Source organism: Neoarius graeffei, chromosome 19, assembly GCF_027579695.1.
Source record: "Neoarius graeffei isolate fNeoGra1 chromosome 19, fNeoGra1.pri, whole genome shotgun sequence".
NCBI lineage: Eukaryota > Metazoa > Chordata > Actinopteri > Siluriformes > Ariidae > Neoarius > Neoarius graeffei.
In genome coordinates, this window is record NC_083587.1 from 66,330,193 (window position 1) to 66,343,267 (window position 13,075).

General features: G+C 40.0%; 1 protein-coding gene across 1 annotated transcript in view; it reads left to right on the plus strand.

Annotated features, from left to right (window-relative positions):
* LOC132867650 (uncharacterized) overlaps positions 1-13,075 on the plus strand; it is a 62,978-nt gene that overhangs the window by 10,856 nt on the left and 39,047 nt on the right. Inside the window, exons 6-7 of the mRNA XM_060900622.1 lie at positions 11,716-12,093; positions 12,347-12,605. Coding sequence (XP_060756605.1) covers positions 11,716-12,093; positions 12,347-12,605 — 637 coding nt within the window. The remainder of the gene's footprint in view (positions 1-11,715; positions 12,094-12,346; positions 12,606-13,075) is intronic.

Here is a 13,075-nt window from a genome sequence, read left to right on the forward strand (position 1 = left end):
TTGGGGGGGGGGTTAAACCATATTTTCAGCCGCCTAACATGAACACACACTCTGCTATTACAGTCAAACTTGAATACATTTATGTCCAAAAAATTAAACTAGAGGATCTGTTGTGAGACCGAACAAACAAACACTGGTAACACCGTGGTCGAGTTGTAAAATCAAACCAGGGGGGATGGTGAAATTTTTAGTCGCGTGTCGACCCATCGGTCGGTCCATCGGTGGGAAACTGGTTTGCTTTTAGGAGGGTTTGCACACAACGTAGGTCTGTGGACCTTGTTCATTTACCAGACATACAGTATTTTGTGCTGATAAAGTGTGCCGTACACTCTGTGTACCCTTTTTATTGTTGTAAAAAACACAATACACTGGTATTTTACTGTAAAACATGCACAGTGTGGATGTCATGTGTCATATTTAGTCAGTCTCCTGGCTGACATACCTACCACATTCTCCATATTAGGGTGAAATGCAGATGACAAATTTGAAGTGTAACTTCATAGTCATGGTAGGCTCCTTTTAAATCATTTGGTAAATAATTTATTAAAACCTCAGCAGGCAATGTAAATGAACAACTGAATCTTTTCATATCAAGTCAATAGAATTTTTATTCAAAGCTGAACATTGGGAACATTGAGTTAAATACAGAGGTAGGTAGGGAACCAATAAGCTAAAACAAGCAACAGTAAATTGTAAATTAGATTAAACTTCCTAAAAGATGTTTGAGGCATTATGCATTTTTTTTTTGTTTTTTCCTTTTTGTTATTATTGTGTTTATTCTTTAGCCTAGTAAACTAGACCCACCCGCCTAGCGGCCAAAAATATTTTTGCCTAGCGAGTGGGTCTAGCCTCGCACCATATAAACAAAAACACCCCGGGCATCAAATCGTGCCCGCCAATCACAACGCAAGGTTTTTGTTTGGATTCTTTGGGCGGGCTTTTGCAGGAGTGACGACAAAGCTGCGCGACGCTGGAGAAAGCACAGCAGGAAAGATGGCTACGGCTAGTGAACAGCGCGCGTTTGACTCCGCTTTGGAATCAGTTTTAGAAGAATTAGACTTGGAGTTTTCGTTGAAACATGAGCAGGAAGAGGCTCTCCGCTCATTCCTTTTCAAGAAGGACGTTTTCGCTGTTTTGCCGACCGGCTATGGCAAAAGTCTGATCTACCAGCTGGCTCCGCTCATAGCCAAAAGGATGGGGCTAGTTTGTGCAGTACGAAGAATTAATAAACAGCTTTGAAACATTACTTTTTGATTGTTTCTTATTTTCCCGTTATTTTAAATTTAAGGGAAATTATTTCACCAAACACCACTAAATAAAAACTCTCAAAAACAGTTTAAGCAAACCCTTGAAAAACACTTGAAAAAAATAAGAGTGTATGTTCAGTATGTGGTACAGACTCCAAACTTGTGGTCATTATCTCCAAACTTCTTAATATCTAGAACCTGTTTATTAATTAATACGCATTTTGAAAAATTATTTATTTCAAGGTCTCCCCCACTGCACTCTCTGACTACGTCACAGTCACTGTTGCGCTGATTGGTCAGAGCGTTGGCCTATACGCACAGAGACAGTTTGAAAGACAGCGGTTTGTTCCACCCCCACCCATCAGAAATGTCTACGGATCGAGGCCAGACTAAATATTCACGTTTAGTCTGGCTCGCCAGGCTATTTATTCTTATGAGTAATGCAAATTATACATGTCCATACCGGTTATTATTTTAATGGAAAGAAAAGAAAAGTACTTATAATGTTATTTCTGATTTATTTATTATCTGAACGAGGATTTGAGCTTTGAAAAATGACCAGATTCTTTCTGTAACATTGATTCCCGCTGTTATCTAGGTCATGTGACACCTAACGTTGACGGTTACCAAGGAGCTGCCTTGGATACTTTGATACTTTGCTTCAATACATAGCAGCACTTTGATACATACTGGATACAAGCTAGCAAAATGAGTTAAAAGCAGGCATCTTTGGGAAGTTTCTTTGGAAAGGGGAAAAGGCCCATTGAGGAGACAGAAGAAGAGCCTATGACGAAGAAAAAGAAAGCTGCATTTTAGCAGACACTTTGTCGAGTCCTACACCAATCCTGCTCTGCCTTACATGTTGTGACCGGCTCTCTAACGAGGCAATGAAGCCTTCAAAACTGCTAGTGTCATTTATTTTAGCCTTCCTGTCTTGAATAACACTTTTTGTTGCCTGAAGAATAACAAACGAACATCCAGGCTGATTAAATTAATGGCCTTATACAAGAAATCAAAGCTAACATGAACCTGAGTAAGCTATCGATAGCTGGCTAGACTCCAAACTAACATTCATTATGATAGCTGTGTTGTTATCCGCCGCCCACAAATTAGGCTCCATATCGGTAACTTTACAGCATGATAGTGGGCTCACAGAATCTGTGTCTGATATTCGTAACTCTTGACTTACCTCCTGAAATGTTTTTTCTTGCGATCTTAAATCCGAACTTGCTTAGGTCTTGCTGTCCACTCCGCTTGGCCATGATGCTGCAATCCGCTGCTGTCACTGACGCCGAATGAAATAAAAAATAACGGAACCCCAACTGAATGTCACCTCCTCAAATGCTTCGCTTGCGCGTGCCCTCTCTCGTGGTAGCTTATTGTATGCTCAGTTTCAGCAAAGCTACGTGGAATGGCATTTCTAATTCCAAAGTTAAATAGAAGTAATGTCCACATTTATTGATAAAATTGCTCAAGGGAAGGGAGGGGGGATGCCCGTTTTAGAGGGGGGATGATTTTGAACATTTTTTATTCCAGGGGGGATGGCATCCCCCCCATCCCCCCTCAACTCGAGTACAGCCTATCCCTAAACTTGAGCAACTTGTCTCCTCAGTCCCCAGACGTTTACAGACTGTTGTAAAGAGAAAAGGGGATGTCTCACAGTGGTAAACATGGCCTTGTCCCAACTTTTTTGAGATGTGTTGTTGTCATGAAATTTAAAATCACCTAATTTTTCTCTTTAAATGATACATTTTCTCAGTTTAAACATTTGATAGGTCATCTATGTTCTATTCTGAATAAAATATGGAATTTTGAAACTTCCACATCATTGCATTCCGTTTTTATTTACAATTTGTACTTTGTCCCAACACTTTTGGAATTGGGGTTGTAATGTATATTCCAAACTTTTTGCATTCCCTCAATAAAAAAAATCTACCCTTCCTATTCACACTGTACCAGTACCATAACAATTCCAGTCCCTCAGCAGTGATATGAATCTGTCAATGCACTATATTTTCACAGACACTGTACACATTGGACAATTAAAACAACACGTATCATCTACTGTGTTCTAAAAGTGCCTCAATAACACAGAAGGATTGCATTGACAGTAATTTTATTGAACATCACAAAATACAAATTCAGGGCACAAGGCCTAAGAAAAGCCAAGGCCTCCACAGGCCATGTTGAAAGACACAATTAACAATAACGATAATATCATGTTAAAAAAAGTACACCTCAGTTCTATGACCATGCTGAGGAATTACACAGAACATGTGGAACAAATAGTCAAAAATGGGCCATGCCAATACTGGCCAGAAAGAGTAAAAGACAAAAACAATAATCATAGGAAGAGAACCTCAAGAAAAGTCAACTCCTCAAGCGCAAATAATTCTAAACAATTACACCTCAGGTCTATAACCAGGCTGGCAAAGACAAAACAAACAGTGGGAGAACATCAATTAACAACTTACGACCTCTTTTTGATAGGAAGGAGTTGCCCACTTTTCTTTTGGTTCTCCACCTCCTGTATCAGAGTAGGGTCATTTTGAATGGCATCTCTGCCCTTTTGTATGAAGGACATGAGTTTATCTCCGTGAGAATAGCCTGCTAATAGCTCCTCAAACTTGGTGGGGGAGACTACCGACAGTTCTACAATCGCCGCTCCTGAACAAATTGTGTTTCGATCAACTCCTACTGATCTGTACGATTCTTGCAGGGTTTTTCCTCTTCCGAAGGCCTGTAGCACTTTTTTATAGCGTTTGATGATGTCCTCTGGTGTTGTGGCTACAATTACATTAAAAAAAAAACACAATGAATGAGTTATGTAACTAACCAAACAGCAAACACAGCTATGCTTAACTTGTGTCTGCATACTTTAGAAAGCTACTCTTGTGTCCCATCTACTATTGTATTTGCTAAATCCATCATTCTGCTATTTGAATCATCATTCAAAATCACATTGAACCCAAACAAGAAAGATGTACAAAAACTGAAAAATACCTCTCCTCATGAAATGCTTGTCTTTTTTTAGGTTTCTTCTCCTTCCCCTTCTTTTTATCCTTCTGGTGCTTCCTGTGCTCCTTCTTCTTCTTCTTCTCCCCATCACATGATGATGAGGAGGAGGATGCAGAGGAAGATGTCTCGGACGAGGTCGATGAAGTGTCTGACATCTCAGAGTCAGACAGAGTAAGATTCTCAGTTGCAGCACTGTTTTTTTTCTTGTCTATTGCAGAGGAAAAGGCATAACATTAAAACACATACAGTTGCGACATCATTTTATGTTTGTTGCGATGATTATGTAGTCAATAAGTACAAAACCTGCTTGATTGCCTGGCAAGTAAGGGTTTTACAACATGGATTTGTTATTGTATGATTCTGCATGTGTGCCTGTGTTGTGAAGTTAAAAATTCTGGTCTGATACATCTCACAAACACTTTAATGGCCACACAGGTTAGGTGATATGGCTAATTTAACTGCAATACTTACACTGTGACAACTGCTTCAAAACAGAGTCCCTTTCTTCCGTCAGCTCGGCTATTTTTCTTCTTTGAATATCATCTCTTTTTTTTTTTTTTGCTTTGTCGAGCTGTTTCTTTGCAGTTGTCAGTTTACAGTTATTGGACATGACCTCGGTGTCCTCAATGGTAGTTACGGCCCTGCCTGCAGGTAGTTCCTGGTGATGGCAGTGAGGGAGGTGAAATAACATGTATACACACTACCGTTCAAAAGTTTGGGGTCACCCAGACAATTTTGTGTTTTCCATGAAAAGTCACACTTTTATTTACCACCATAAGTTGTAAAATGAATAGAAAATATAGTCGAGACATTTTTCTGGCCATTTTGAGCATTTAATCGACCCCACAAATGTGATGCTCCAGAAACTCAATCTGCTCAAAGGAAGGTCAGTTTTATAGCTTCTCTAAAGAGGTCAACTGTTTTCAGCTGTGCTAACATGATTGTACAAGGGTTTTCTAATCATCCATTAGCCTTCTGAGGCAATGAGCAAACACATTGTACCATTAGAACACTGGAGTGAGAGTTGCTGGAAATGGGCCTCTATACACCTATGGAGATATTGCACCAAAAACCAGACATTTGCAGCTAGAATAGTCATTTACCACATTAGCAATGTATAGAGTGGATTTCTGATTAGTTTAAAGTGATCTTCATTGAAAAGAACAGTGCTTTTCTTTCAAATATAAGGACATTTCAAAGTGACCCCAAACTTTTGAATGGTAGTGTGTGTGTATATATATATATATATATATATATATATATATATATATATATATATATATATACACAAAATGGAATCATTTGCTGACAGCTCAGTCCCCCCCAGTTCAAAAATCCTATCTGCGCCCCTGACACAGACAGAGAACACAACAGCAGGTTCTTTAAAAATTAAACACACGACTCCTGCTGTACATCAGAAAACACTGAGCCTCACGGAGCTGGACTACATTTCACACAGTTTGCTGATGGAACCATTTCTATCATCATGGGAGGATTATGTCAGTTTCTTTTTCCCAGAGGTAATACGAAGATAAAAACATTTAATGAGGAGTCATCTTTATGTCATCTTTATGTCATGTTTATGTCGTGTTTTGCTTCATTTGGAAGCATCATTGTTTTTGATGGCAGTAAAATCATAAAAAGCTAAAAGAATATTTTCAAATAGAATTGTATGTTGAAGGAGCGTCAGAAGAAATAGAAACATCACTGCTTCTGAACTTTAGCTTTTGAAAAAGTGTAAAGAGACACATGAGACTTAAGACTGGCATGGATTTGGGGGGGGGGGGCACCCAGTGATCCCCTACAGTCCCAAAAATAATTTTAGTATTGCAGATATCGAGATATGCCCACTGTTTTTTTTAATTTAATTCATAAGGTTTTAAAAAATAAACAAAATATATCGTTTTGGGATTGAGCTGAAGAGTTTATGGTATAAATTTATATTGACAGTGGTGTTTGAAAGTTTGTGAATCCTTTAGAATTTTCTATATTTCTGCATAAATATGACCTAAAACATCATCAGATTTTCACACAAGTCCTAAAAGTAGATAAAGAGAATCCAGTTAAACAAATGAGACAAAAATTATACTTGATCATTTATTTATTGAGGAAAATGATCCAATATTACATATCTGTGAGTGGCAAAAGTATGTGAACCTCTGCTTTCAGTATCTGGTGTGACCCCCTTGTGCAGCAATAACTGCAACTAAACGTTTGCGGTAACTGTTGATCAGTCCTGCACACCGGCTTGGAGGAATTTTAGCCCGTTCCTCCGTACAGAACAGCTTCAACTCTGGGATGTTGGTGGGTTTCCTCACATGAACTGCTCGCTTCAGGTCCTTCCACAACATTTCCATTTGATTAAGGTCAGGACTTTGACTTGGCCATTCCAAAACATTAACTTTATTCTTCTTTAACCATTCTTTGGTAGAACGACTTGTGTGCTTAGGGTCGTTGTCTTGCTGCATGACCCAACTTCTCTTGAGATTCTGTTCATAGACAGATGCCCTGACATTTTCCTTTAGAATTCACTGGTATAATTCAGAATTCACTGGTCCATCAATGATGGCAAGCCATCCTGGCCCAGATGCAGCAAAACAGGCCCGAACCATGATACTACGACCACCACCACCATGTTTCACAGATGGGATAAGGTTCTTATGCTGGAATGTAGCATTTTCTTTTCTCCAACCATAATGCTTCTCATTTAAACCAAAAAGTTACATTTTGGTCTCATCCATCCACAAAACATGTTTCCAATAGCATTCTGGCTTGTCCACATGATCTTTAGCAAACTGCAGATGAGCAGCAATGTTCTTTTTGGAGAGCAGTGGCTTTCTCCTTGCAACCCTGCCATGCACACTATTGTTGTTCAGTGTTCTCCTGATGGCGGACTCATGAACATTAACATTAGCCAATGTGAGTGAGGCCTTCAGTTGCTTAGAAGTTACCCTGGGGTCATTTGTGACCTCGCCGACTATTACACGCCTTGCTCTTGGAGTGATCTTTGTTGGTTGACCACTCCTAGGGAGGGTAATAATGGTCTTGAATTTCCTCCATTTGTACACAATCTGTCTGACTGTGGATTGGTGGAGTCCAAACTCTTTAGAGATGGTTTTGTAACCTTTTCCAGTCCGATGAGCATCAACAACGCTTTTTCTGAGGTCCTCAGAAATCTCCTTTGTTCGTGCCATGATACACTTCCACAAACATGTGTTGTGAAGATCAGACTTTGATAGATCCCTGTTCTTTAAATAAAACAGGGTGCCCACTCACACCTGATTGTCATCCCATTGATTGAAAACACCTGACTCTAATTTCACCTTCAAATTAACTGCCAATCCTAGAGGTTCACATACTTTTGCCACTCACATATATGTAATATTGGATCAATTTCCTCAATAAATAAATGACCAAGTATACTATTTTTGTCTCATTTGTTTAACTGGGTTCTCTTTGTCTAACTTTAGGACTTGTGTGAAAATCTGATGATGTTTTCGGTCATATTTATGCAGAAATACAGAAAATTCTAAAGGGTTCACAAACTTTCAAGCACCACTGTAATAGTAGGTCCTACCTTAGGGTTTTTCCCTCGTGACACGAATGCAGTGGTCAGCAAATCAATTGGCCGAACTTGCTTTTGCCTGGTAAATTCAGATATCAATATAGACAATATCTCTTCTCTCCACTAGGTGGCAACACTGAACAAGTTAAAGGTGGCAAATTAAGGTAGCCTAGTAAACTAGACCCACCCGCCTAGCGGCCAAAAATATTTTTGCCTACGAGTGGGCAATATTCACATTCACATCTGGCTTGCCAGGCTAAAACTAAGGAAGATTCATTGTGAAGCCTTCAAAGCAAAACATTTGGCATCACAATCAATTAATATTACATTACTCATTTATTTTCTCATATTTTTCCAGTATTCTATAATAAGTAGACACAAATTCTTAATTATAAACATATTCTAATTTCTTCATTCTAAAGAATGCAATTAAAGTGGCAGGATATAAATCCAAAACAAGTGTTTATTTAAGTTTTGAAAAAGATGAAGAAAAGCATAACCATCAAACAAACATGTGCAGCTTAATTGTGTTTTTTTTATATGGAATTGCACCATTTTAACAACAAATAATCTCATCTCATCTCATTATCTCTAGCCGCTTTATCCTTCTACAGGGTCGCAGGCAAGCTGGAGCCTATCCCAGCTGACTATGGGCAAAAGGCGGGGTACACCCTGGACAAGTCGCCAGGTCATCACACATAGACACAGACAACCATTCACACTCACATTCACACCTACGCTCAATTTAGAGTCACCAGTTAACCTAACCTGCATGTCTTTGGACTGTGGGGGAAACCGGAGCACCCGGAGGAAACCCACGCGGACACGGGGAGAACATGCAAACTCCGCACAGAAAGGCCCTCGCCGGCCCCGGGGCTTGAACCCAGGACCTTCTTGCTGTGAGGCGACAGCGCTAACCACTACACCACCGTGCCACCCACAACATATAATAAATAATTCTAAATAAATTCTGCAGTTTTTTTTCCCAAGAATTCCTCCAGAAAGCCATGCCTTAAAAGGAAATTTAAAGTACTACAAGCATGTCAGTGAACACAAAAGGCTTTAGTTATTTAGTTATATACACACAAGGTTACACAAGGTTTTGTAGTCAGTGCAACTTGGCTTAACAAGTTGGAAAAAAGGTAAGGTGCTGCTGGCTCCCATGAACACATACTGTACAATATATAAAAACTGAAAATATGCTTAATTTACACCAAGTCAGAGAGAACTTGAGGCTACTGAAATTCCAAGCATGGCAATGTTAAACTGCCATTGGTAACACACACACACACACACACACACACACAAACAACTTTTGCCTAGTAAATTCAAATATCAGATATCACTGTACCGTCTGCTGTGCTACTTCCAGGGTGGAAGAGAACGCAAGGGTAGCAAAAAAGAGCATTGACTACATCACAGCCAGCTAGCCAAGTTTTCCAGTGGTACCAGTTCTTGTTAAAACCTCGAGTAGGTCTTCTCCCCCTTCGTAGACACTTGCTTGATGTTTAAATTCGGTCTAGGAGGTCCTAGCTGTTTGATTGCCGTTTTCTCCTCATTGGTACGACGACTAAAGGGAACTTCTTTCAGAGACGCAATCGTATTGTTGCACTCAACACTCGCCATCTTCTTCATAGAATGTTCACACATTTCCCGCGCAACAGGCGTATGACGAAAACACGCTGCTTGTGCTAGCACATAAAACCTAATAGAAAATGCATTGGGAGCATGATTTTTCGAAAAAAAAACGTATGTAACATTACTGTCAATGGGAGATTTGGGAGCAAATCTGAACCTGACAGAAATCGCACCAAAAGGGCGTGGCTACACCAGGCATGACCTTAGCCTGACTGGACGATGACATTACTGTTGCCGTGGTAGTAGGAGTAGATAAAAAAAAAATCTCCCTGTTTGGGAGTGCGTCGCCCAAATCGCCCCTATTAACGAACCGCCAGTGCTCCTGAGGTCTGATCTCAACATGCCCAGATGCAGCCTCAGGATTAGGAAACCCTCCCTCAACCCCCTCCCAGTTGTAGCAGAAGGAGGTGAGCAGTATTTTGTTGATAATATATTTACAGAGCAATCTGTGAATAAAGGGCTTTGGGGTTAAGGCTCATGCAGACTGATTTTTAGTATTTATGCTGCATTAGCCATGTGAGCAGCTAGCTATAGCAAGCAAGTACTATTTTAGCTGATAACATTCATATAGACATTCCAATAATGAAATGCACAAAAACTGGCTAAGATTGTGAGATCGCTTGATTTAAAATGTAAAGCGAATAATGCCATTGGCACGTTTATGATCAGCCTTTTAAGATATTTGTTTCCATTTATGATCAACTAATGTTACTAACCAAGCATGCAGCTCATTCCATCCAAACGTTAGTAACACATACACACAGTTCTCACTAACACTGTATTAGTACGATTATATGACGGATCCTGAATTATGCACAACAAAGCCCATAAGGCATAAATACTGACACCTAGTGGTGTAAAGTAAAATCAGGGGATAAACAAGATCTGTGTCTTCTGTGATCAGTTCAGTCGAGGTGTTCAGATCCAGTGGGTCGGTACTGGTGTTTGACAAACTCAGACTTTTGAATTCATGTGTGTGTGTGTGTGTGTGTGTGTGTGTGTGTGTTAGAAAATTACACGAATAACACTTCCTCTGGATAAACTAAGTTTTTTTTTTCTTTTTTGGGGTGGTTTGGAATATTATATTCTTTCATAGGGCCCAAAATTTCCAGCAGCGCCCCTGCCTGCAACTCTGACAATATCATTTTCAGTGACAAATAAAATGTTTTGAAAGTTCTGAGTTTTAAAACATATTCTTGAGATGGTAATTTTATTTAAGAGGTTTCATTTACAACATGTCTCTGACAGCTCAAAATGCATCTCTGGGTATTTAAAAATTGCAGATCTTCCGTGGGCCTTTGGCGGCCCCCAGACCCCCAGCCTTACTGGGTTGATGCCGCCCCCCTTCACAATTTCCTGGATCCGCCCCTGTAAGATAAGTCAGTTTAAACGTAGACTGACTTTCAGATTTTTCAAGTGTAGGCCATGAAAATAATTTTTCCCGACACCCAATTATTTTTGTTTAGTGACCAAAAGCTACTGAATTTGAATCACAGACTTCCAATTTTATTAGCTTTTTAAAAATAGAACAATTAATGAATTTGGGGCCATGTGGCTGTAAATTCTCCGCTATTTTTTCCTGCTTCACCATGACCCAATTCAATATACTACATCATACATTACGTGGTGGGCTTTCCCCGTTCGCACAAGGCATTGTGGGATACAAATTTGAAACAGGAGAGAAAAATGGAGGACATGAGTGTGCGAATGAAACGTGAAAGAGCGACTACAGTAACAGAAAGTGAGAAGAAAAGACGTTATGTTATATACGAAGGAAAGGAAACGCAGGACCAAACTAATAAATATCGGCGCTCAGCGAGCACCTCGGTGTGATCAGCTGTTCGTTTAGCGACAGAATGATGGAACTGTCAGTGCACCACCATGCCGCCCATATTTTAAAGTAATGATGGATATTGTTTCTCTTTATTTACTTGAGCGGTTCTTGACATAATATGGATTACTGCAGTTGTGGAATTGGGCTATTTACTGTATTTTTATTATTTACTGTTTGATCTCTAATGCATTGAAGGCAAGAAACTTGTCCACTAATTAACTTATGACTTTCACATGGTGTGGGGGATTCGGAAAACCCACCTGACCCCCTCTGACTACGGCCTTGTACAGATATAAAGGTGTATTGTGTTCAGTGCAGTAATGAGAAATATCTGATGAACACACAACATATAAAACAATCCATCAGCAAAACTTCATCAATGTCTTTTAATCTGCATTTATTTCTCTACACAGGTGTTCTCACTCAGGACAAAAGTCGTTGGTCTGTGAAATATCCTGATAATCCGATCTGTGCTGTGAGAGGATTCAGTGTCTCCATTCCCTGCAGTTATTATTATGATCCAACATCAAATCCTAATATTCAGTTGAGGAAAAAGTTTTGGTGCTCAATGAACTCAAACACAGATTTCTGTTTAAACCCTCCGTATGTTTATAACAGCTCATCAAACACCAACTCAGACTTTGAGTCCGCTGGAGACGACAAATCAAACTGCACTTTATTAATCCACAATCTACAGTTCAGTTATTCTGGAGAGTACAGATTCAGATTTATAACTGCTAATCCTGATGACAGACGGACAGGTGATCCTGGAGCGACTCTACAAGTTGCAGGTAAATTTTAATGATTAAAATAAAAATCCAAATGATTCATGATCTGTATAATTGACTTTCCTCACCTATAGGAATACATTAAATCATTTTGTGGAAATCTTTCTCTTTTGAACAGTGAAAGTAAATTTAACTCCAGCTTTAATTTTTATCAAGAAATCTCATGTAGCTGATGTTTATTATTCAGTAAAACATTTTTATCAGTGAGAGAAATCCTGATTCACTGACGTGGAGTCTTTCCTGCTCTCTGGAAAAGATTTAAAGGTGTCACTAATCAGGCTCAGTGGAAACGGGACCCTTAAACAAGGAGACTCGTTAAATCTGACGTGTGATGTGAACTGCACACACAGTTCCTCACAGTTCATGTGGTCTAAGAACAACAAGCTCTTACCTGAATCAGGACCCGTTCTTCACTTTCCTGCTCTAACCGTGAGGGATTCTGGGAATTACACCTGCACTTGGAAAACCAACGAGGCCTCAAGATCTGAAACGATCAGCCTTCACGTCGAGGGTGGGTCCATCTGCTCACAACATTCCTGAACATCTCGAATGATTCCTGAAGGAAATGAAGTGACTTGTGTTCAGTTTAATATTCAATAAATGTTAAATACTGTTGTTTTTAAAGGTCCCATTGCATGGTGGTTTGTTGATGCTTTAAACGGGCTCGTGGAGGCTTCCGGATGTTATATCCGCAGCCTTTCTTGAAATGAACCCTCGGAACGTAGATATAGCCTCCTGGAAGAAAGCCCCATTTCAGCCCTTTTCCCAGTGCGTCGTTTTGCTAATGAGAACCATGGAGGCGGGAAAGGGTAGAGGGTGGGGGCATGCCATGGGGGGAAGAGGAGGGGCTGCCGTCTGCCTCCCAAACCGGCCGAGAGCGCTCCTCGTTGGGCACGGCCAGGCGGGCGAATGCCCTGGTCTGTCTGCCCTGTCTAAAAAAATGGTACAACTCGAGCCCATGGTAAAACTGGGACTGTGTCATTTT